We start from the raw sequence: 23,739 nt of genomic DNA on the forward strand, positions 1-23,739 counted from the left end.
ATTACCAGCGGGTACCTCTTTTCCCATCCTCTTTCGGGTTATTTCTCCGTGATGACTCACGTCAGCATTTCTTGTCTCTTGCAGGCCTCAGCCGACATGTTTTTGCATTTCGGCTTGTCTGACTAATGTCTAGTACATGGTTCCTCTAAATACTGATCATTCTTATACTTCTATAATCCTACAAATGAACTCTAATTAACATACAATGAATATATATGATCTAAGATGTTGATTAATCATAACATCACACAATACATGGATAATAAACTAAAACCATTGGCTACGTCTGTCTGGATCTGTCAGGCAGGACAGCTCCTTCCCTTAGACAAGCTGGAGAGCGAGGAACTTCTTTCTACCCGCTCCAAACCCCATCTCTTGTGAGCAGCAGCTGGCTCCTTTGACCTGACAGCGTCCCTGAGCCGTTCACCCAACAGCTGGGGGTTTGCCCCAGGTCAGAGGTGGAAGAGGGTGTGGCCGAGAGGGTCCCCACCACTAGAGAGCCGAGCCTGGGCCCAGACCTTGTAAGGTATTTAGGTGCCTAGCTCCCACTGAGATCAGTGCCTAGTAGGATCTGGGCCTAGAGCACTACACACAGCAACCCATGGAGAGTGCCCCCAGAAATGGAAACCCCGACTGTCATGGTGAGATCTGAGAGGACTATTGGGGCAGGGCGGGGACAAGGTACAAGGAGATGGGAGCATTACTCCTCTTTCGCTCTGCGCCAGGCAGAGGGAGGCAGCTGGAGCTCTGGGAGGAGCTGTCCTTAATGTGCTGGCTTTCCGCAGGGTCCAGTACTTCTCCGACATGAATCAGATGAACACACACAACCTGGCTATTGTCTTCGGGCCGACGCTCTTCCAGACGGACGGGAAGGACTACAAGGCGGGGCGTGTGGTTGAGGATCTCATCAGTCACTATGTGGTCATATTTAGCGTACGTAGCATTCAGAAGGCCTGCTCTACTACCTTGGGCAAGCTACTTCCCCTCCCTGTGCCTCAGTTTCCCCATCTTACAGATGATACTAACCTCCTTTGTGAAGTGCTTTGAGATCCATGGACGTTAAGAGCGCGGCATGATTCCTGTTATTATGGCACCTTCGCACCCATTGTTTTACCCTGGGGGCTTCCTCCACGAGGATGATTTTTCCTTTGTCATCTTTCTGCTCTCCAGCCTCTCTTTCCACCCGCCGCTCAGCACCTGGCTCTGGGCATACAATTCTCAGCAATGCACTAGCCACCAGATCCTATAAAGCACCCTCTGCAGATAAAGCCCGGCCATTGGGAGAAGGGTGACTTTGGACAGGACTGGCTGGATTTGGGGGATCCCTGAGGGGAGGATGGCTGTGTCTGAGCCATGCTGGAGAAGTCCAGTTTGCTTGGAGGCAAGTGGAGGGAGGGATCACGTCTCACAGATCAAGGAGAGACACTGACGACACAGTGGGTCCGGCTGCACTGCAGTCAGGAGGTGTGAACGCAGCACGTACAGACGTACCTGAGCTGGCATGAGTAACAATAGCAGGGAAGCCGTGACGGCATGGGCTAGCCACTCCACATCGGAACGGGTGGGGAGAAGCACGGGAAGGCCTATTAAGAGTTCAACACCATTCGGCGGAGGCGCTTGAGTGCCTTTCCTTGGCCGGTGGAGCTGGGCAGGTGGGTGACTCCAGACCAGCACAGCTCAGTGACGGGCAGGGGGCCAGGGACTGATGGGGGAGGCCCGTGTCCCCCCCAGAGCTGGGCCCCGCATGAAGTTGTCCATCTGGCATTTCTGCTGCCGGGCTGTGGAGGGTTCGATGGCTCTGGCCTTCTCTCCCCTCGGCAGGTGGACAAACAAGAGATGAGGAAACAGCAGGACGAGATCACGGCCATCATCAAGATGCGGATAGCCGGCTCGTCTAGTGGAACCCAGGTAGCCGGTCCGTCCGCCCGCTGGTGGAGGAGGGGCAGGTCTCACCTGCACACACTTGCTCGGGTCTCTGCGGAGATCCACTGGGAAACTAAGATCTCAGGAACCCCGAAGGGGCCAGGCAGACACAGTTAGTCTCCTCCAGCAGCTAACCCGGGAGGGTCGCTCTCCGCTTTAGCGGTCTGACTGTAGAGGCTGCTTCCCGTTCGGACACAGCCGGTTTCACGGCGCTGTGTGCGCTGCGGCTGCCCGTTCACATTCCCAAGAGCAAATCCCCTTTTTCTATCGCCCCCAGAATCCCAGGCGGTAGAAGGGGGCAGCTTGTTAGGTCCCAGCTAGCTCACTCCACTCCCTGTTGCCCTTTGGAAGAAACGTTTTCAGTTATTTCCCCCTCCCATTCAGCAGCCCCTGGGTCTGTCCTCAGCGTCCCCGGTTAGACCACCGCTGTGCCGCCACGAAGCCAGCTGGAAACGCTCCTTTTTCCTGCTGGTGGCTTCTCACGGCGCCGGTCGCTACTGCTGCTGACCAGCGGGGGGCGCTCAGGCAGGCGCCGTCTATTCTGGTGGGACCACGGCGAAACTCATTGCTGTGCTGAATTGCTTGGTGGGAAACGGGGTCAGCTGCCTGCTGAGCAGTGGCCTGATTAAATCACATGACCCGCCGATCACATGACCTTCCTTTTGCCCACCTGTGGAGTTAAGTGTGTCACAGGGAGGGCTTGGGACCCTTCTCCCCTTAAAGGGCCAGCCACCCTGTGCTGGCGGGTTATTCAGTGAATAACATAGGGCATTGAGGGGGATCTCTGCACCCAGATTAACTCTGGGGTGTGGCAGGCCAGGCCGGGAGGGGATTCACACTCACCAGTGTCAGTGCCCCTCAGTAAATGGGAACCTGCTGGTAAAAGCCCCTTTCTTGTTTCCTTCCAGCAAGCCGGGGACTTCATCTGCACGGTGTATCTGGAGGAGAAGAAGACGGAAGCAGAGCAGCACATCAAGGTGAGGCAAGGGCTGGGGCAGTGGGAAGGGAAGAGGCCCTGGCTGTGCACCCCGAGGAAGGGGAAGCTGGGTGGTGGCACACGATGCTCACTCTGATCCAAAGGGCTGGGGCTTCACAGTGCCGCTTGGGGGACAGTCAGGGTGGCGCCGTTGCTCCAGACAGCCAGCACAAGATGGGGCAGCCGATTGCATCCTGACTGCCCTCTGAGCCCCAGCGCTGGGCTTGCCCTGGCAGGTGGGTGCGGGGGGCTTCCACCTCTACCCCCGGGCGCATGTGACTCTTGGCACGGGGGATGAGGGGAGTCTAAGCCGGAGGAGCCTGCTAGGGAAGCTGGGCACATGCCAGTGTGGGGAAGTGCAGATAGGATTTCCAATCTGGTCTCTTCAACAGCAGAGCTAGAGCCTTCCTCTGACTGCCCTGACAGAAGGTGCAGCCCTGGCAAACCACTTCTGAGGGCTGCCCGGTACCCAGAGAATGAACGCAAAGGTCCGTGGCTCCTGGTCAGAAGGGCTGGTATCCCACTGGATGCTCGGGCCTGCACTGAGGGGCGGGGGGATCTGGAGACATCACCTGCCATGACGCAGACATGAGAGAGGCTTCTTTCTTCCTCGCCTCAGATCCCAGCCACCATGACGGCGGAAGAGCTGACCTTCGAGATCTTGGACCGGAGGAAAATTGTCATGAAGGAGAAGGAGTACTGGAGCTGCTTCGAAGTGAACGAGAGGGAGGAAGCAGGTCGGTGTCTGGGCGGGAGAGAGGCTTACTCCCAGAACGGTAACCTGCCAGGTGTAGAGCGGGTGGGGCAGTGAGTCCGAGAGCTGGATGGACAACCTGTCACGGCCCCGGCGAGCAGACTAGAGCAGGGCGTCGGGAGAGTCTTGGCTCTGACCTTGTGACCTCGCAAGTCACTTAGATCGAACATAAAGGCAAGCGCAAAGCACTTAGTTTAGGAAGGAAAAATCAAATGCATCACTCCAACGCGGGGAATAACTTGGCCAGGCGGTCGTACTGCTGAGAAGGACCTGGGGATCAGAGTAGATCACAAATTGAACGTGAGTCAACCATGTGATGCAGTGGTGAAAAAGGTAATGTCATTCCAGGGTGTATTAACAGGAGTGTTGTACGTAAGACATGGGAGGTCAAAGTCCTGCTCGACTCGGCACTGGAGAGGCCTCAGCTGGAGAACTGTGTCCAGTTCTGGGGGCTGCACTTTAGGATGGATATGGACAAATCGGAAAGAGCCCAGCGGAGAGCAACAAAAATGATCAAAGGTTGAGAAAACCTGAGCTGTGAGGAAAGGTTAAAAACATGGGCATGTTTAGCCTTGAGAAAAGAAGACCGAGGGGGGACCTGACAAGTCTTCAAATACATGAAGGGCCGTTCTAAAGAGGACAGGGATCAGTTGTTCTCCGTGCCCTCTGAAGGTAATACAGAAGCAATGGGCTTGAGCCACAGCCAGGGAGATTTAGGTCAGATAGTAGGAAAACCTTTCTCACTCTCAGGGGCGTTAAGCTCTACAGTAGGGAGGTTGTGGAATCCCTGTCACCGGTGGGTTTTAAGAACAGGCTGGACAAACGCCTGTCAGGGCCAGTTTAGGTTGACTTGGTCCTGCCTCAGTGCAGGCGGCTGGACTAAATGACCTTGAGGTCTCTTCCCGCCCTCCATTTCAGTGATTTCCAGAGCAGCCACTGAGTTTAGATGGGTCGGTTTCTAGGTGCCCATCCTCACATTTGGGGCTTGAATTTGCAGAGGTGCTGAGCGCCCATATGGACTCAGCCTTTCTGAAAACCAGGTGCTGGGGGCCAGATCTTTAAAGGTGCCTCTCGGCATTTTGAAGCCCCTCAATACCTTTGACTGTCTGGCCCTAGGTGTCCAGCTGGACTCCCCAGCTTTGTGGCACCCAAAATCAATAGCCACTTTGAAGCCTTTCCCTCGCTATGTCCTCGGTTTCCTTTGAACAGGGAGGGTTATAGCGACTCACCTTTGGAAAGTGCTTTGAGATCCGTGGATGAAAAGCCCCACGTTAATACTAAGTAGTCGGCTGAATCCTGCAAAGAGCTGAGCACCTGGGAAGTCAGTGGAATGGGTGGGTGCTCTGCAGCTACTCAGGACTGCTCTGGATTTTGCCCGGCCATGCTGTGAAAATCCCAGTGGCAGTAAAGGCCTTACACGAGCTCATTGCCAGCAGCCGGCAAACGATCAACAGCAGCGTTTCCCAACCTCCAGACGGCTGAGCTGCCTTCAGGAAGGGGAAACCACCTGCACCCATTTGACTGGGCCATGTGTCATTAAAGTCCGATCCGTCTGCAGTAACACCTCCTCTTTGCCTCCCCACGGGGCATGGGGAGAGCTCACCTCACACTGTGGCCGGTGCTGACATATGCTGTTTTTTCTCCTTTAAAGGCTCAGTCTTGCTTCCACTGAAGTCACTGGCAACACAATCAGTGAGTTCAGCAGGGGCAGGATCGGGGCCATGATGGGGAACTAGCTTGTACAGATTTGAAGGCCAGAAGGGATCATTATGATCATCTAGCCTTCTTTGGGCACGTCTTCACTAGAGCCAAGTCGGGCTCTAACTCGGGGTTTGACCCTGACCCCCTCCTGTCTACACACACAGCCGTCTCACCTGAGCTTAGTGGTGCTTTCAGCCCAGGCTAGTGGGTGCACCTTGGGGTATAGGTTAAAACCCAGCTGAGTCTTTCACTTGGGCTGGTAACCTACCCACTTTACAGAGGACACAGACTAAATCACTGCAGTGCTGATAGTCCTCCAACGCCTTCCCACAATTCCCCCTAAGTGCCCAGGACAGACAAGTCCTCCCACAATTCCCTGGGAGAGAACCATCGTGTGGCTCAGCGTCTGCGGCACGAAGAAGCTGGGATCAGTCCCCCTGGAGGAACACCAGGGAAGACAGAATAACATGGGTGAGGCTTTGCAGGGGGGCTTCTCACTCCCGGGCACGGCTGACCCAGCTGCCCATCCCGAGTGAGCCCTGCGGCAAAGACAGACCTTTGATGATGCCCAGCTCTGATCCGTGGCCTTTCATCCGTTGATCTCCAAGCTCCTGACAAAAACGGGAGTATCATTAACCCTGTTCCCCTCTGATGGCAACAGCATCCAGAAGCTGCACTGGCTATGGTCTGCAAGTACCTCTTTTCTCCTCATCTGCCTTCCCCGTCCCCTCTCCAAGTGGCAGCACAGTGCCAAGCAGCTCTGCCAGAAAGCTGGGCTCTCCACAACAGAACAGGAGAACTCATTAGGAAGGTGAATGCTGACTGTCCTGTTCAAAAAGCTGTTTGTTAATTGATCAGGCTAGTTAATTCACCCTGCACTATGCTTACTATTGATTTCCCATCAGTAGTATAATGGTGTGGCCTACTCCTTAGTATTTTCTGGTCCGCTGGCTATATTTTTTTCACTGGCTGATACGTGATTCTGTCAGATCGCACAAGCTAAGCAGTGCGTGTATGGGAGACCTGTAACAAACAATTCAGCGCTGCCTGACGTGGTGCGGATGCGTTTCCTCTGAATCTGTATTGAAGCAGTTACCCAGCGTTGTGCTAGGGGGTGCTATGCTGATGATGAGCCAGAAAGCTGAGGGACTGAGCTCTGCGGTCATTAAAAGCCCCCGGGCGCTCTTTGCCAGAGAAGATGCGTGAGGCCTTGGTGATATCGTTCACTTCCTCTCCTAAGCAGCTGGATAGTGTTGCTATAGGCTGTCGAACAGCCACCCACATTCCACCCCAGAGGTGGCTGCATTCTGGTGGTGGGGGAAGAGATGCTTGGGTATAGTTTGTAAAGCACTTGAAGAGGCTCTCTACATGTAAAATGATAATCCTCCCCCAAGCGGCGGTTAGTAGGCTCGGAAAGAGTTGAATTAAAACACGCAGCTTTGGTCACCGTCAGCAGGGTCGCAGGGGAGGGGGTAAGCCGGATGGGGGCATTAATACACCTGTTCCTCCTCCCCCGTGCAGAGCGGCCCTTGCACTACTCTGAGAAAGTCCTGCCTATCTTGCACGACCTGGGGACGGACAGCTTCCTGGTGGTGAAGAAGCAGCTGTCCATGGAGAATATGCTCATCTATCTAGGTAGGTGACTGCAGGGGTATGTCGGAGATGTACCTCAGTGTAGAAAGGATCCAGGCTGCTCAGGGTTCTTGCACTCCCTTGTCTTCATTGTCCAAAAGAGAGCGCGAGAGAGCTGGCTGGTGCAGTGTTCATCAGGGTAGCCCTCGATATCCTCCAGACATGGAGCCCTGGAATTGCGGAAGTAGAATCCTGCACCCAGATGGTCCTCAAAGAAAGAGGAGACTCCTTTGCAGAGAGCCTGGGACACAAGGGAGCAGGGTTAGAAACCCTCAAAGGGAGGCCTGCAGAGCCCCAGAGAGAGTGTGTGTGTGTGTGTGTGTGTCCCTGCCTTTCCGTGAGGCCACCGCTCCCAGTGGAAACCGTCATTTGCCAATTACGGGACCAGTGGGGCTGGTTCTGGGATCCCTCGTCTAGCCCCACGGCCCTGTGCGTTGTCTGCCAGCTAGAGGCGGGATGGGAATTACCCTCCGGCTGGTGCTGCATGGGCTGCAGCCCGTGTCCCTCTGCAGCCGTGTGTTTAACCCCTCGCGCTCCGGCTCTAACAGCTCTGTGCCCTCCCCCCTTTTGCTCTCCCCAGCCAGCAGAGTGGGCGACAGCAAGCACGGCATGATGAAGTTCCGGGAAGAGAGGAACCTTCTGGGGCTCGGGCTGAGCACGGGCTTCCATGACCGATATTTCATCCTGAACCACAGCTGCCTGAGGCTCTACAAGGAAGTGCGGGTGAGCTCCCTGGGCTGCCACAATCCTCTCCCATCTCCCGTCCCGGCATACCATCCTTTCCCATGCCTCCTGGCCTGCAGCACCCCTGCTGACCAAGCCGACCTGAGCGAGCATCCTGTTTTCTGGCTCCACTTCCCCTCTGGCATTAACTCTTTGCCTCTCCTTACCAGTAGCTGTAAGATCTCGCTGCGGGGGGGGGGCTCTTCCTTGGGGCGACACTGTGGTCAGTGGCACTTGACTGCAGGCATTTCAGCTGGTTCTCGTCACCCATGGTCAAGAGAGAGGAATTTAAAGGGGAACAGGTGCAGAGAAGAGCTGTGAGGATGATCACGGGGTGGAGGGCCTGTCTTAGGGGAGGCGACTGGAAGGGCTTGCCTGATTTAGCCTAAGTGCAGGCAGAGCGGGGATTGGATTGCTCTGTAAATACACCAGGGAGGGAGAAGAGCTTTTGAAATTAAAGGATAATGTTGGCACAGGAACAAATGGGGATGAACTGGGCTTGAGTAAATGTAGTCTGGAAGTGAGAAGACGGTTTCTGACCATCCGAGGAGGGAGGTTTTGGAACAGCCGCCCAGCAGGAGCAGTGGGGCCAACAACCCAGCTGGTTTTAAGATGGAGCTTGTTAAATTTATGACCGGGATTATATGACAGAGTTGCCTGTGATAGCCGGGACAGGACTCAGTGACCCAGGAGGTCCTTACCAGTCCTATGTTCCCATGTAGCAAACTGCCTAGTCTGTGTGTGCACCACTTCCCTCTGCTGGATGGAATCGGAGCTGCTTCACTGTGTGTCATGGGTCCCCTACGGCTAGCAGCTAATGGGGAGTCTCCTTTGGCTCAAGCAGAAAGGGCCAGTGTTGTCAGATTCATTATAACACATTGGAGCCTTATTTACTTCTCATTCTCAAGTCCCATTTATCGCAGCAGAGATCACACCCTTTGTGGCCAAGTGCCCAAGTCCCTGTGCCCCACTGCACAGATCCTTGCAGCTTCCGGGCCCTGCTCCATGGGAAGTGAGATGCAGATCCCCATTGGCTTTACAAGTCTCCTGTTTTGTGGCAGTGCTGGGGTAGAATAGGGGGTTACCCAGAGGGTGGCACTTGCCCGCCTCCAAAACACACACACCTCTCCCCAGTCTGTGGGTGATCCTCTGTGTCTGGTTTAACCCCGATCCTTTATTAAACAGACCTTGAAGCAGCGGATGCCTGCCGTGGAAAACGTGAGTAGAGAAGTGTGTTGTGTTGCAGCTGAGCGGGATGATCTGTGAGCTTTGATTTGCTCTCTTGCCTTACAAGGTTGCCCTGGGTCAAACCCAAATCCAGCTGCTAAACACATTCAAGGGTGTGTTTGTGTGGGACACATGAGTACATGGTTTTCCTTATCCGAAAAAAATGGATTCACACTATCACCAAGGGAAATCATGGGAAAAAATACAGCAGTATTGTGTAACAATGATACAAAACAATAGATCTTCCTGTGGAATACCACAGTGGTTTTTTAGGGGCTGATCCAGCCCCCACTGAGTTCAGTGGTCTCTTGTAAGCGATGGAAATGTCTTGACTGCTGTGTGTGGACACACCCACACCCACACCCGTGCACATCCCTCCACCCTGAGAGCTGTGTTCCCAAAGACACCTGACATGCACTGTAACTAGCGGCTGTAATGAGAGAGGTCAGGCGTGTGTTGCCATGGCGAGGGAAGTTACACCAGCAACCTTAGGGAACGGGCAAAGACAGTGGGCTCCGTGAAAATCCCAGAAGCAACAGCGCCTGTGAAAGCAGGGTGTCTTATTGCCAAAATGAAATCATGTTTGCCGAAAGTCCCCTGTATCTCTGTTACCACAGTATCTGAGCACCTCACAACACCCCTGGGAGGCAGGGCAGGGCTGTTATCCTCCTTGTACGGGGGGAAACTGAGGCACAGAGGCTAAATGACTTGCCCAAGCTCACACAGGAAGTTTGTGTATTGAACCCTGTCTCCCAAGTCCCAGGTCAGGGCCCTAACACTGCACCATCCTTCCTTTCTTCCTGGGTGAGGGGTGATGTGGAATATTGAAAGAGGAGGCTTTGACCAGATTGTCACCACCCGGTGATCTAGGGGGTACTACCTCCAGTGAACCTGCTGCCACTGTGGGCACAATTTTGGACCCCTCGTATGTGCAGGGGTGGTTGAAATATTAAAGTGCCTGTTCCCCTCAAGAATTCTTGAGCTTTCTGGGACTGAAAACGCTTTTGTAATCCACCCCCAGCGCTCATTTGGCCATCAGGAAAAAAGCATTGTTCCCAAGGTTAACGAGGGAGGTCTAATAGTCCCTCTGAGGAGTTCATCTGGCTGCAGTGCCCTTCTGTGGTAGCAGACGTTCCCAGGCAGGAGGGCGTGAAAGGATGATGAATGGGAGTTAGACAGTTTTTCACCACTTGCCTGTCCCGGGGCGGGAGGCCCTGAGGGACCACGGATAACTGTAGAACTATAGAAATGATGGGTGAAACAAGTCTACTAGTAGGTCATTCAGTGCATCTCCCATCTAGCGCAGGAATGTTCCCCCCCAGTGTGCCTTCGGGGCTTTGTCCAGTCCCGTGTCAATGTTGTGTTTGATGGGGCTTCCCCCCCTCTTCCCTTGGGAGAGCTATTCTGCAGTCGAGCAGACCTCACCAATGAGCGGGGGGGTTCTGGCATTCAGAGGACGGTTCTGTCCCATCACTCCTAGTTACACACACACACATCAGCCCAAGCAATTCCTCTCCCTTGATTGGACGCTCGCAGGCACTGCTGCCTGACGGTTCAATGCTGATCTTTCCTGCGTGTAATCAGCATTGCCAACTCCACACCATGACCCAGGGGCGCTTTTGTAAGTGGCTCAGTGTGAGATCGATGGTTTTGTAATTACAATTCGCCTTTTCTGTGTGTGCAACGTGCCTGAGACTTGACTGTGTAAACTGCTCCCTTTGAGTCTTGTATATATGAATATAATCAGCCATATTCATGTGGGGCCTAAGCAGGAGCAGCCTGGAGACTGAATTGTGCCCCGGCGTAACTCAGAACCAGCCCTAGTAAATAGGAACCATGGGCCCAAGCTGCCAAGTGCTGGATGGTTTGAGAGCCCAAAGATCAGGTCTGGGAGTTTGGTTTGGGCCATTAGAAGGAGGGGGCCAGTGACAAAATTCAGATCTGAACCCAATCTTCCCCGGAGTGCGGGGTGGAACAAAGCAGACATCGGGTGTATGTGCATGCCACACAGGGAGCATACATTGTATCGCTGAACTCCTGTGGCTCGCGGCATGAGCTGACATGAAAGTGGCTCTTTCGTAGGTAACACGCCTGTAACATACAATTCCACACCTAGAACGCGGCCCCGCCTTCCGCATAGGCAGGTCTGGAATTTCCGTGTGAGCCATTCCAGGCCAGGATGTCTAGGTCTCAATGCAGGCTTGTTGGTGGGTGTTTGAGGAATGAACCAGGGCCAGATGTACAGGAGGGCTGGCCTGGCGGTGAAGGCAGTAACTCCATTAGCATGGAGCGAGGAGCAGGCGAGTGGGGCTGGCTGGCAGAGGGAGGCTGAGTCTGTGAATTGCGTTTGGATTTTGGGGTGTGGCTGGGGCCCTTCTCCAGCAGCCAGGGTCATGTCTCTCTGTTCCACCCATGCCTCTCACCCCTGCTCCTTCCTCTCAAAGGGGCCCTGACGCCGCCTGGAAAACCCGCATTGTGCGGCTCTCACCTGCGTCCTCCGCCCAGCTCTCCTTCAGCCCGCGTCCTTAGAGATGTTCACATGGAAACGGGATCTTTGTGGAGTACGGCTCCATCTGCTGCCACGGCCTCGCCGTCTGTAGGGCTTGTTGGGATGTCACAGACAGGTTGCGGGGAGCAGGTGCAGCTGGGCCCGTTCTGTTTGTATGCACACAGCCCCAGCATTAAATACAGGTCTGTGTCTGTGCTCGTGGGATCCCAGCTCCTAACTGCTCTGGGATACCAGCCCCAATCCCAGCTCCATGGGGCCCAGGCAGAGCAGGAGTGTACATACGATGGCTTGGGGGGGCAGTGTGAACAAGACCCTAATGCGGGTCAGGCCTCCCCCCCAGCCAGCATTAGGGTTACACATGCACATCTGAGGACAGGATTTGCCTCAGCAAGGTCTGTGAGTGGCAGAGCTCCAACCCTACTCTCCGCTCAAGACACACACCCCACACTCCCATTCCTTCCTGGCATTCACCTTTACACTTCAGAACCACAAAACATGAGGAGCTGCCTCCTGTTCTTTTCCGAGCAAGACCTTCTGTGTCACCCCCTCCTCCTCCTCTTTACTCAACCCTTTGAAACCCTGAGGCTGAAACTGATAGAACCACCTGGTCTGGTTGCTGGGTGAGTCAGGAGAACAGCACTGCACCATCTGCTTGCCCTTGGTGCTCTATTGCAGGCTGGTCTCTAAGAAGGCGTTATATTCATGTCTGTCTGTCCCAGAAGGGTATTTCTGTTGTTGAGGGAAGAAAACCCTTCCTCTGTTTGTGTGTTGCTTTGGCATCATTCAGAGTTCTGCTCACTGGAGCTGAGCTCACCAGAATGGACTGTCCCCAGCAATCAGAACTGGAAGCTGATCCAGATTGTATGCGTCTGCACCGTGGCAATGGGTTCGCTGTTGATGTTGGGTTGTTTCTCTCTCTGACTCCCTCTTGTCCTTCTGTCTTCCCAGAGCCACAGACCGGAGAAAGAGTGGCCAGTCAAGAATCTGAAAGTTTACCTGGGAATTAAGAAGAAACTGCGCCCTCCGTCCTGGTGAGCAATGGGTTGGAGTCTGAACAGCGGCACTTCTCGTGGGTCCTGAGCTCAGTCAGCCCTGCCAGCAGGAAGCCATGGGGCCACCATGGCAACGCAATGAACAAGGTCTAGTAGATAGAGCAGAGGGATGGGGAGCTGGGAGCTCTGGATTCAACTCCCGGATCTGCCAGCAAATAGCTGGGGGGTCTCAGGAGAGTCACTTCTCCACTCTTTGCCTCAGTTTCCCCATTTGTGAAATAGGGGTGATGGTACAGCTGAGTGTGAGATTGCGAGGCTTCGTTCATTCATGCTCTGAGCACTGCACTTGGCGCAATGAGGATCCTGCATGGGGCCTCTCGGCACGATCTCAGTACAGTAATAAACGGTTGGAATGGAGCGCTGCTATCATATCTTCCATCAGGATCCATTCCAGTTATTTATTACTGTACTGCAGTCGTGCCTAGGAACCCCGTTGAGGATCCAGGTAAGCAGCTGCTGACTTTTATGGAGGTGACGGTCATCCTAGGCCAATAGCACTGCCCCCATTTCACAGAAGGGGAAACTGAGGCACAAAGACGGACCGTGGAATTGCCCAAGGCCGTGCTGTGGCAGAACCGGGAGAGCTGAGCTCCCAGCCCGCAACGCAGTCCACTCGGTCTCTACTGACCCACATCACTGTCATGCTAAAGCCAAGCTGCAGGGCGAGGAGCCATCAGCTGCCTGCACAACAGTGCTGTGGTTTCCCTGCTGTGAACCCGGTGTTAGCTGCTGCACCTTGCCCATGGAGCAGAGCTGTGTGCCGGGAAGCAGAGGTGCGTAAAACCCCGTGGAGGCGCCTTTGCCCCGGGCTGCACAAGACTCAGCTGTCTCGCTGTTGTGCGTTAAGCTCTGAGGTTTGCTGCTCTCTGCTGTTCCCGTGGGCGGCTGAAAGCCGGGAACAAAGCCTGGGTGCGTTGTCAGTGCTGCAGGTGTCAGCAAAGGATCCGCGCACAGTCCCAATCGCTGGGGCTTCTCCTGTTCTCTGGCTTCTTGCCACCAGATGTCAGAGCAGCCTAGCGAGCCACAGTCCTCTTCCTCCCGAGCCTCAGGCTGTGTCTGGGACACACACGGCTGCTCTCCATCCCTCCCCTGGCATCCCCAGAGCCCCAGCCTGCCAAGGGATTAGCACTTCTAGGGAGGAAGAGTGCTGGCCTGCCCCTTCAACGCCTTCTGCCCTGATTCCATGCCAGCCTAACGGTCCCTGTGCCCCGCTCTGAGTGGAGAGGGCTGAGCGTGGGGTTGCTGGGAGCTGCGGGCCTTCGCTCCCCCAAAGCTCAAAACTCGCCCCCTCAGGCAAGGGGAAGGAGTCACTGACTGCCAGCCACAAGTAAATACTGGGGACCGCAAATGAAAAAACAGGGGCAGGAGTGAAGGTTAAAGGTTAAAATCTGAGATCCAAAAGGGGGAAACCAAGCCGAGAACCTCTGACAGCGCCCACCGCTCCGCAGAGGAGTCAGTGGGCACCGTCCAGAGGCACTCTGCCCAGGGGCATGGTCAGAGATGGCACCATAAATAGGAACCCCCGGTCGCAGAGCAACCCCCCCACTCCCACGTCCAGCTTCCTCCTGCTGGGATGGACGGCGGCCATCTTGGCCAGTGCCAGGAGGAGGTTGACAAGGAGGCCAGGGGTAGGGTGTGCCTGGATCAGAAAGTGGGGGAAAAGTGCAGCCGGAGCCTCAGTAAGAGGTTCTGGAGCAGCTGCAGCCTGACGCCCTCGACGTAGACGTGCGCCAGGGTCCCCCTCTCACTGCAAGAGGAGCAGGTATCGGGGAGTTCATGATCCACGCCAGGTGCACGCACATGCTGATAGCTCGGCGGAGGAGCTGCCAGCTGATAGCCCCGCTGGGCTGTGGAACCAGAGTGGGGAACAGGCTCCCCCACCTGGGTTTCTCGCCCTCCACAGGCGGCAGCAGAGCCTGGCACTTGGTGCCAGGAGGGCATGAAGCACGAGCAGGCACAGATGTTTCCTCGGTGCGGTTTGGAGACAGATCCAGGCAGCCTACTCAGGCAGAGTGTCGGAGATGGGACGGGCTCTGAGTTACTACAGAGAATTCTTTCCCCAGGGGTCTGGGGTCTGGCTGGTGGGTCTTGCCCACGTGCTAACTGATTGCCATAGATTCTGGCACGGCTAGGCTCTTGCCTTGTGGGGTGGGGTTTGGATTGGACCTGCCTTATTAAAAATGGGCCCGATCCTGTGAGATGCTGAGAGCCCAGTATTGCTAATGCCTAAAGATCCTGGTTTTCAAGCTGGCACAAAGGCCAAATCAGATTCGTTACTCAAACCAGTCCGATCCGTCAGATTCAAACAGATCAGATTCGTGAGCCGGAATCAGTCTCTCCCTGCTGCAAACAAACCCACACTTGAAAGGAAACCTGAGTGCAGCCTCCCGGGGGAACATGCCATAAGCAGGGAGAACTGCAGGGTCATGGCTCTCTCTAGAGACAGTCCTGCCTCCTGCTCCTGTGGGCGGCCGGTACCACATGGAGGCCATGGAGCTGGCATCTTTGCCAGAGCACCACTCATGCCCAGTAGGTCGTGATGTTGATTTGGACATCGCTGTCTCACTGGCTGTGCCTGGGGGCAACTTGTGGGTTGGACACTGGCGTAAAACTGGGAAGAATCAGGGCTAATGTCTTTTGTTTTACTGGGCTACCCTGCTGTGTGACGTTGCATTGTGCTGTTAAACATCCCCCACCCCAGATGTGGCTGCATTTAATCAGCAGGCAAACTTGGGGATCCACTGGGTTCAAATGCACCACAAAACCATGAGAGAGGATGGTTTTATGGCACGTGGCAGCCTTCCGACCTTTGCAGAGAGTTCCTCTCATTGCCGGAGGATGCCAGCAATAGACTCAAGTGCCACCTGGCCTCTCCAAAAGCAAAGATCATGGAGGAAAGTGCCTGGTGGTGGTGACAAATCACAACAGTTTGCCACCGTAATGCAGAGAGGCTTGTGGTTGCTGGGATACCAGGTGTGCTCTGTTGGAAAACTTACTAACCTAACAGGTGGGGAGCCGTTTGGGAGAGGAAAGCTTGGAATTCAGCGTTCTGTTCTCTTCTCTCCCTGGCAGCTGGGGATTCACGGTGTTCTATGAAAACGAGAAGCATGAAAAGCAACAGTGGTAAGGAGCGGTGGTGGGCCGGGGCCCGGGGGGTTTGGCTGGAGGAGAGCTGTTTGTTAAGCTTAGCCAGGCCCAGACCCCGATCTGCTGGCGTTCAGGCAGACAGGGAGCGAGGCGGAGCTCCTTTCAGAAACAGAACCATGCTCGCGCACCAAAGGGGTTCCGGGACTTCCCCGCCGCAGGAGACTTGGGGAGGAGGAGTCGTTTCTGCACAGAAATGTCCCTGGCCAGGATCTGTCTGCATGGCCTTGTACAGTTATTATTGAAACAAATTCATCGCCGTGCCAGACTGTAGCTACTTAAAACCCCCATCTGTGGGCCCCCGTCACTTGAGCTAAATGAGAATCTCTATGGATAGGGGTCTAGGACATACAGACCAGCAATGCTGAGTCCATCCCGGAGAGAGGAGGGGGCTCTCTCTCACCCCCTTCCCCAGCATTTTATTTAAAGGAGCCACTGTCCATTTCTTCAACCATCTGTCCCTCTAGATCAGTGGTTCTCAAACTTTTGTGCCGGTGACCCCTTTCACACAGCAAGCCTCTGAGTGCGACCCCCCCTTATACATTAAAAACACTTTTTATGTATTTAACACCATTATAAATGCTGGAGGCAAAGTGGGGTTTGGGGTGCAGGCTGACAGCTCGCAACCTCCCAATGTAATAACCTTGTGACCCCCCGAGGGGTCCCAACCCCCAGTTTGAGAACCCCTGACCTAGATTCCCTCCCTCTGGCTCTGCCAGCCTAGCTGCTGTCTCTGTCTAATTATCTAGAGCTCAGAAGCAGCTTTCATCATCCGACGCTCCAGATGTTCTCTGATCAAGAATGATGATGTCAGGAATAGATCACTCGACACACAGCTGTATTTCTTAATCACGGTGATACCCATGTACGCCCACAGCCTGCCAGCCAGGACCCCATCCTGAGAGATGCTGAAAGCCCAGTAACGTTGGGGCCTGATTTTGAATACCTAAAGATCCTGGTTTTCAAGCTGGCACAAAGGCCAAATCAGATTCGTGACTCAAACCAATCTGATCCGTCAGATTCAAACAAATCAGATTCATGAGCCGGAATCAATCTCTCCCAGCTGCAAACAAACCCATGCTTGAAAGGAAACCTGAGTGCAGCCTCCTGGGGGAACATGCCACTGATACATAAACAGGGAGCACTGCAGGGTCACGGCTCTCTCTAGAGATGGCCCTGCCTCCGGCTACCCCAGCAGATCCAACCCCACTGGTCGCAAGTGCCAGGGCTGGACCCAGGGCAGCCAGCAGCCCCTGTGCCCTGCGCTGGGCAGGAGCCATCCGGCTGTGGCCTGGAATAACAGCTACTGAGGCCGCTCTGATTGTGAGCAAGCGAGCCGGCCTGTGGGGCCGGTCGTGTTTCATATCTGCTGTGGGATTTCTGCCGCAGGTGGCTTGCATTCCCTACACTGGACGCAGGCAGGCTGGGGAGGGGGCTCGTCTCGCTGCTCACGTCACCTCCGGCCGGACTCGCCCACCCTGACCGCCCCTTTGATCTCCTCCCCAGGTACCTGTGCTGCGATACCCAGATGGAGCTGCGCGAGTGGTTCGCAACCTTCCTCCACGTACAGGTACCACCTGAGCAGCGGGCGGCCCCTCAGCACGCGTTGCCATCCTTCAGGACGGGGGGAGAGGGGACGGGGGCAGAGAGGGGCCTTTCCGCATGGCTCGGATACACCCCCTGCCACATGGGGGGCCTGGCATGGGGGTCTGCCGGCCTGACAGGACAGTCACATTTCACAGCCCACACTGCCAGGTCACCATCTCCCCCAGCCAGCCCAAGAGGAAGGATGGTCTGATGGCTAGAAGACTAGCTTGAGGTGTGGGAGAGCAGGGTTCGATTCCTACCCCACCACCAAGATCCTGGGTGACCCTGGGCAACTCACAGCCTTTCCAGGGCTCTGTTCCCCCATCTGTAAAATGGGGACAGAGGGGTGGGAGAGCATAAACACAGTAACGATAGTGATGGGGGCCAGATAAGTATGGCAGGTAGGTAGCTGAGCAGGTGTGTTGGAGAGGGGCAGCATCGGTCATTGATCTGCTGACCAGCTGGCTCAAAGATCCCCTTGAAAGGGCTGTAAAGCCTTTGGCCACTAGCTCCCGGCCCCGCTCGGTACTGCAGTCTCTGATCTCTGTCCAGAGCCGTATGTGAAATGCTTTGGTGGCTCTTAGTCCAGCTGGTGCAGCATTGCAGTGGGCTCTGGTTGCTCTCCGGACTGAGTTGAGACGCATTGGCCGGACAGCATTGAGGGCCGCTGGCGCCGCTCTGCGTCTGAATTAGACAGCACTCAGTGAGGCCCCGTTCACTGGCACACAGAGATCCCAGGCTTGTTCCAGCAGCGCTGGCCGCTTCCCTGCTCACTCGCCATGTGTCTGCTCTCCCTCCCCAGAATGGCGGGAACGTGTGGCCCTCCGAATCCTCCAAGGTGCGGGCGTCGCGGACGCAGCAGGACTCCAGGTTGGGTAACATCTCGCTCATCCCTCTGCGGGGCAATGAGAATGAGATGAGGAACAGTGTGGCTGCTTTTGCTGCTGATCCGCTAACTGTGAGTGACAACCAATCGGTGCTGGGTTTCACGGTGCAGGGAGTGGCATCCCACTGGCTCGTAGCATCACGCCTGTCGAGCAGGTGGGACGGGCGCAGGATCCCCACACCCGGGGGTTTCCTCCAGAGTGAGATCAGTAGGCGAGAGCTGGGTGGGGTTGGCGAACACAGAGCATTTTCTGCTGTTAGCCTGGCTCGCAATCCTTTCCCGGCCTCTGTCCTAGTCATTGACTCAGAGCAACCAAAGCCAACGAGGGCAGGGTTCGTTCTTTGCCCGTGTTGGGTAACTGTCCCCAGCAGGCCTAGGGGCCCATTGTCCAACGGTCGGCAGGGAGGTACCTGCAGGCGTGATGCAGCAACAGGGGATGCAGCTCGGCAGATGATTTCTCCTGGTAATTGGGGTCGCTGCTTTGAAATTCCTTCTCCGTTACAAATCCGCTCCCTGTCCCTCTCCTTTCCCTCTCCTCGGTCTGGACTCTGTCCACACGCAATGGCAGCATGGGGGACTGCCGGAGAGGCTACTGCAGACTGTGATTTGTCTACTGTTTCTTCCACAAACGTGGAAACTTCTTGGTTTCGCTTGAGCAACAAGGCCCGAACCAACAGTCGGCAACTCAGATAAGGACTAGCTGGGTGTGGGCAGTTAGCAAAGAGCTGGTCTTTATCTGATTGCCAACGGACTGATCCTGGGGGTCCTTATTGCTGTTATAAACCTGACCAGAAGCTTTTCTCCTGGGCCCTGAAAGCAGGACAGCTGGGTCTAAGGAATGCGGCTGGTGGCCAGAGGGAAGCCACTGGCAGGTAGCAGTGTTCATCCTGGCCAGCTCCTCCTCCATGGCTTGGGGACTGGGCAATTGGCCATCCGATGCTTTCCAGCTACAAGCCCAGGTTGGTAGGGACTGAACCTCGTTACTGCTCAGTGGCTTGGTGTTAAATGAGCTTGGCGGGTCTCACGCCAGTTCCTAATGGACCAGTGTCTGTGTGGCAAAAAACCATGACTCCAATGGGTGGGGGCCATGACATGAACCGGTGGGTCTCAGCCCAATGGCTAGCAGACAAGCATTCCTACACAAACACCATCTTCACAAGGGGCCACTAGCAGGCCTCTCTGCAGAGAAGCCAGGGACTGAACGGGCCTCTCTAAAGGGGTCAGTTCAGGGCAGGGTCATGGCATATTGGGCAGGTGTCCGGGCAGGAAGCTTGCCCCACCACTGCATGGGCTGTATTTCCGCTGTGGGTCAGGAAGGGAGCAACACTTCCTAGCACTGAATTCACGATGTCCATGGTTAAAGGTCTGTTAGTACAAGCGCCCTTTGCCGGGGAGATCCAGGGCATGCAGCGCATAGCACCCCGGGCCCTGCCTTCCCTCAGGTTTATAATGACAGCTATGGTGGAACGGGATCTCCAGCGTGGCTCTTTACAATGGGATGCGTCTGGCTTTTTGCTTGGCAGAGGGGACGGGGAGAAATGCCCCCCAGCCTGGGGCCCGGTCGGACTCTGCTTCGTGTTTGCTTCCCCTCTTCTGCTCTTGCTCGGTTCGAGAGTTTGGGGCTAACCCTGCAGCTGGCAGCCATTTCCCGTCTCTGTCCCTCAGGATGTGTCCGCAGGCCGAACTGCAGACAGCGGGTGCTGCACCGAGGCAGCTGGCTCAGCCCCGCACGCCTGGGATGGGGCAGAGGGTGCGAGAGCAGCATTCGGTGCGAGTCCTGGCCAAGCCGCCGCCAGCCTCAAGGGTGGGGAGCGCAAGGGCTGTGCGGGGCTTAGACAGCCCAGATCCCCCAGTCAGGAAACGCTGCCCAACGGTCTGCCAATGGCATCTGAAACACCGCTGTCAGCATGCAGCATCGCAGGGAAGCCCCTGGGAGCTGCATCTTCTCAGGAGATCCCCAAATTAATAACCCTCTGCCCTTGTGCACATCAGTGAATTCACCCTCACCAAACCCGGGGAGGTGGGCCAGCATCATTAGCTCTATTTGACAGATGGGGAAACCGGGGCCCGGAGAGTTTAGGTGACTTTACCCGGGGGACGGGGCACAGCAAATCCATGGCAGGCATGACTCGGATTCCCGTGCTCTAACCACTAAGCGAAACTGCCTGTGGGTGCGGTATAATTCCTAAAAGGATGGGGCTCCCTTGTATAACCCCCGCCAGCATGCTCAAGAAATCTCTCCGCAGCGTAGCTTTGAGGTGCTGAGTACATTGAACCAGGGCCCATTTGCCTAGAGCTATTGCCAACTCCCTGAGGATGTTCGGACTCCTCGTGGCCGAGCTGTCAAGGGGCCCATTGTGCGTTCACTCTGGGCGCCCGGTGCATTGAGCAAGGAAGGGCTTGAGCTGGCAGACGGAGAAATGATTCGGTCTCCAACCCCCTTGCTCTGAAAGCTGGGAACAAAAGGCATCGTGAAAGGGGGGCCTGATGGGGCGGCGGGTGGGAAAGCTGGTGAGTCCCGAGGAAGAGTGCTGAGTCTTTGAAGAGTAACTGGTGATGTGCCGGCAATTCTCTCCCCTGCTGTTTCTGGGATGGTTCGGAGATCAGCCAGAGCGCCGGGGCGCTGTACCTGAGCACATCCCTCTGGCTGCGAGCCGGGGCTCAGGAGCGCCTGGTTAGACAGGTGTGCTGTGCTGGGACAGGCAGAGCCGGGCTGCGGCCCTGCCTCCTTCCTGCCCCTCTCAGTGTGATTTTGCTTCCCTGAGCAAGGGCTGATCCTAACCTGGCCCTTGATGGGACGGGCTGTCTCTTGGGGCATGATGCACCGTCACCGATTCAGAGAGCCCCAGTTACAGCTGAAAATCCCTTTCCGATGCAAGCCCCTGCCTCCCCATCTGAAGCTGCTCGGGCGTATTCGAATCGGCTGCTGGGGCGAGACTCTTCATCCCCCAGCAGATCCGAGGGGTCAAGATTAGGGGCGGAGTCTTCCCCCTTCCTCTGCGGCTTTTGTGCCAGCCCCCTTGGCCGTGGGCCTGGTTCCGCAGAAATGGGACATCTCTGCTTGGCTGATGTTTGTACCGTGGCTCCAAGCATTTGCCAGGCTATTAAACCTAGTGCCCCTTTGTTCTTCTGACGCAAAGGCTGCCACGTTTTCCGGCAGCTGCCGCTGCTGGGGTTGTTACTTGTGCAGCTGGCTGGATAATACAGGCCGTTTTCCCAGGGATGTGTTTGTGGCACATCTTGTGGTCGCTCCCCTCAGGCGTGCGAGTGAGGCAGGACGGTCATGCAGTAAAGGTGCTGGACAGAGACCTGGGTTCAAGTCCCGCTTTGCCACAGACTGACCTTGGTCAAGTCACTGCATCTCTCCGGGCTCTCGCTCCCCATCTGGCTAAACAGGGATAATAGTTCCCGTGTAGGGGAGTTGTGGGGTGCTCAGACACTGTGGCAGTCTGGGCTGAAACGTTTGATGGGCTCACAATGCTCGCAGGAAGGGATTTTTAAAGTCACACTTGGAAGTCTTTGTGCGAGATGCACTTAGGTTCTCCTCCAATCAATATCACGTGATATTTTTTTTTTTTTGGACCAATCCCAAAGCAGCACAGTTCGAGTTTCCAGTATTCCCGCTCAGACTGTGGAGTAAAGAAAAGGCAGTTTGAGAGTGAGGCCGTTGCAACGCGTGAGCGGGAAACTGCTAATAATGATTCCCTGTGACTCAGGCCTGGGTTATAGCAATTCACTGTTTTGCCCAAGGCAAATAGTGTGTGTCTTTTACAAGCCAGGGCCTTGGGGCCATGAGGTCTTATCATCGGCTTCCCAAGTACCCTGTTTTCTGCAGGAGGATGGGGCATCTCCCCAAGCACTTGGGGTTTGCCGCACAGTGCTTGTTACTCCTGGGGAGGGTGGATGCTGTAGAAATGGACATGTCCCCAGACAGACAGGACTACGATACAGTGGCTCTTGGTTCTAAGGAAGCACCCTGGTGAGGTTTATGCCTGCACCATCCCTGAGGGGGGGCGTGAACAGCGTGAGGTAATGCGGGTTGGGTGGGGGCGGGAACAGCCTGGCTAAGGGACCAACCCCCAGCTCCTGCCAGTGTGTTTCTATGAGCATGTGATGTGCCGGGTGCCTCTAAAAGAGACAGAGGTGCCGGCAGGCCTGCCCCTGAGGTTCGTGGGTTTGCAGGATTCAGCCAGATCTGGCAATTTCACTGCACGAGGCCTGGTGCAACACCATCATCGGTGGTCACGCCGGCTGATGTGGCGGTGCTCAGTAGGCCGTGGTGGTGGAGACGGTTGCGACTGGCCTGCTGGTCTCAGCAGCTGAGTTCTCCCGGGTCCACCGCTGAGCTCCCGTCTCAGGCAAGTCGTTTAACCTCAGCTCCTGCCCCGCACCCTGTGGTGTCTGGCATCCTGGAGTGAAAGATGCTTGAAGAGACCCAGATAGCGGCCACTCTCGGCTTCATAGGGTAGTTACAAAGTGAAGGTCGTCCCTTCGCCCTCTCCCAGGCCCAGGCAGCTAATCGATACGGGTGCACAGCGGGAGGGGAAACTGAGCCAGAGTTAACCCTTTGTTCCCCATGGAGCAGCCCTGTCACCTTCATCTAATTACCCACAATCGTTCCGAGCCAAGGAGTGCAGCCCTTCCAGCTACTTAATGCCACCAACGTACATGTCGGAGAAGGAAAACTAACCCCTTCCTCCTTATTTTCTCTCTCTCCAGCTGCTTCGAAACGTATGAGCCGGAGGCCTAACACATCAGGTAATTCAGTGCTTCAAGCATTCCTGCTTGTTTGCAGTGCTCTGCGGCACGGTGTGTGCCGGGGAGATCTTCCCCCAGCTCCCGGGACCCGATGGCAGCTCGGTGGCCAGAATTAGCCTAGAGCCGTCTTCGTCTTCCCTGCAGAGCTACAGCTCACAGCGGATCCCACAATCTGGCCCGCTCCATCTCCCCTCAAGCGGCCGCTGCTCGGATCAGGAGGTCGCATGACAAGCTGGGACCTGTGTAATAGAGTCTACAGTTTCCATCTCGATCCCGGCTGTCCCTGGCCCGGCTCTCCATGGGGTTCAAACCAGGAGGTCTGGATCTAAAAGGCATGTCCTGGTACTGCCTGATCTGTGAGCCGACTGGCAGGGTCAGAGAGCTGCGCTGTGCTAGTGTGGGTAACGCCAGCAAGCCGGCACCTGCACTGTGCCCAGGTATGGAGACTACATCTCCTGCCGGGCTGGCAGTGACAGCCGCTGGCCCTCAGCACTTCTGAAAACCTGGCCGAATCTATTCAGGGAGGGTCTCGGGGCCTAACTATGGGCACCCACAGTTTGGCCTCCGTGGCTTGCTCAAAATCACTCAAGTGAAGCAGAGTCAGAGCCAGGAGAAGGACCCAGGAGCTGACCTAGACTCCCAGTCCCCTCCTGAACCCCCAAAACCATGCCACCCCCCTTAACGACATAGCGGGCCCATCTCCAATGGACGGGCCGCAAAGCACTGCTCTGGGCCATGCAGGGTGGAGAAAGCAGCCCAGAGAGTGCGAGATGTGAGTGGGGAGGGATAGCAGGAGCCAGAGGGGCAGGGAAAGGCCCTGGAGGAGCCGTTCGGCTGGCCAGCGGTCTCTCTCCCTGGGAGTCAGCC

At 55.8% G+C, this 23,739-nt stretch overlaps 1 protein-coding gene across 20 annotated transcripts in view; it reads left to right on the top strand.

Annotated features, from left to right (window-relative positions):
• ARAP1 (ArfGAP with RhoGAP domain, ankyrin repeat and PH domain 1) overlaps positions 1–23,739 on the top strand; it is a 219,474-nt gene that overhangs the window by 191,698 nt on the left and 4,037 nt on the right. For 13 of the 20 annotated variants that reach the window (XR_006285439.1, XR_006285436.1, XR_006285437.1 and 10 more), the window contains 10 exons: positions 786–933; positions 1,822–1,908; positions 2,832–2,900; positions 3,519–3,636; positions 6,876–6,989; positions 7,567–7,709; positions 12,394–12,476; positions 15,570–15,620; positions 17,148–17,211; positions 18,031–22,872. Coding sequence is in view for 7 of the 20 variants with exons in the window: in XM_037914114.2 (XP_037770042.1) it covers positions 786–933; positions 1,822–1,908; positions 2,832–2,900; positions 3,519–3,636; positions 6,876–6,989; positions 7,567–7,709; positions 8,895–8,927; positions 12,394–12,476; positions 15,570–15,620; positions 17,148–17,211; positions 18,031–18,186; positions 22,834–22,851 (1,084 nt within the window). In the remaining 13 variants the exon portion in view is untranslated. Of the gene's footprint in view, positions 1–785; positions 934–1,821; positions 1,909–2,831; positions 2,901–3,518; positions 3,637–6,875; positions 6,990–7,566; positions 7,710–8,894; positions 8,928–12,393; positions 12,477–15,569; positions 15,621–17,147; positions 17,212–18,030; positions 22,873–23,739 lie in introns of all 20 variants that reach the window. The other 7 variants (XM_043527174.1, XM_043527170.1, XM_037914345.2 and 4 more) reach the window with 4 other exon arrangements.

The sequence above is a fragment of the Chelonia mydas genome, chromosome 1 (assembly GCF_015237465.2).
Source record: "Chelonia mydas isolate rCheMyd1 chromosome 1, rCheMyd1.pri.v2, whole genome shotgun sequence".
Classification (NCBI taxonomy): domain Eukaryota; kingdom Metazoa; phylum Chordata; order Testudines; family Cheloniidae; genus Chelonia; species Chelonia mydas.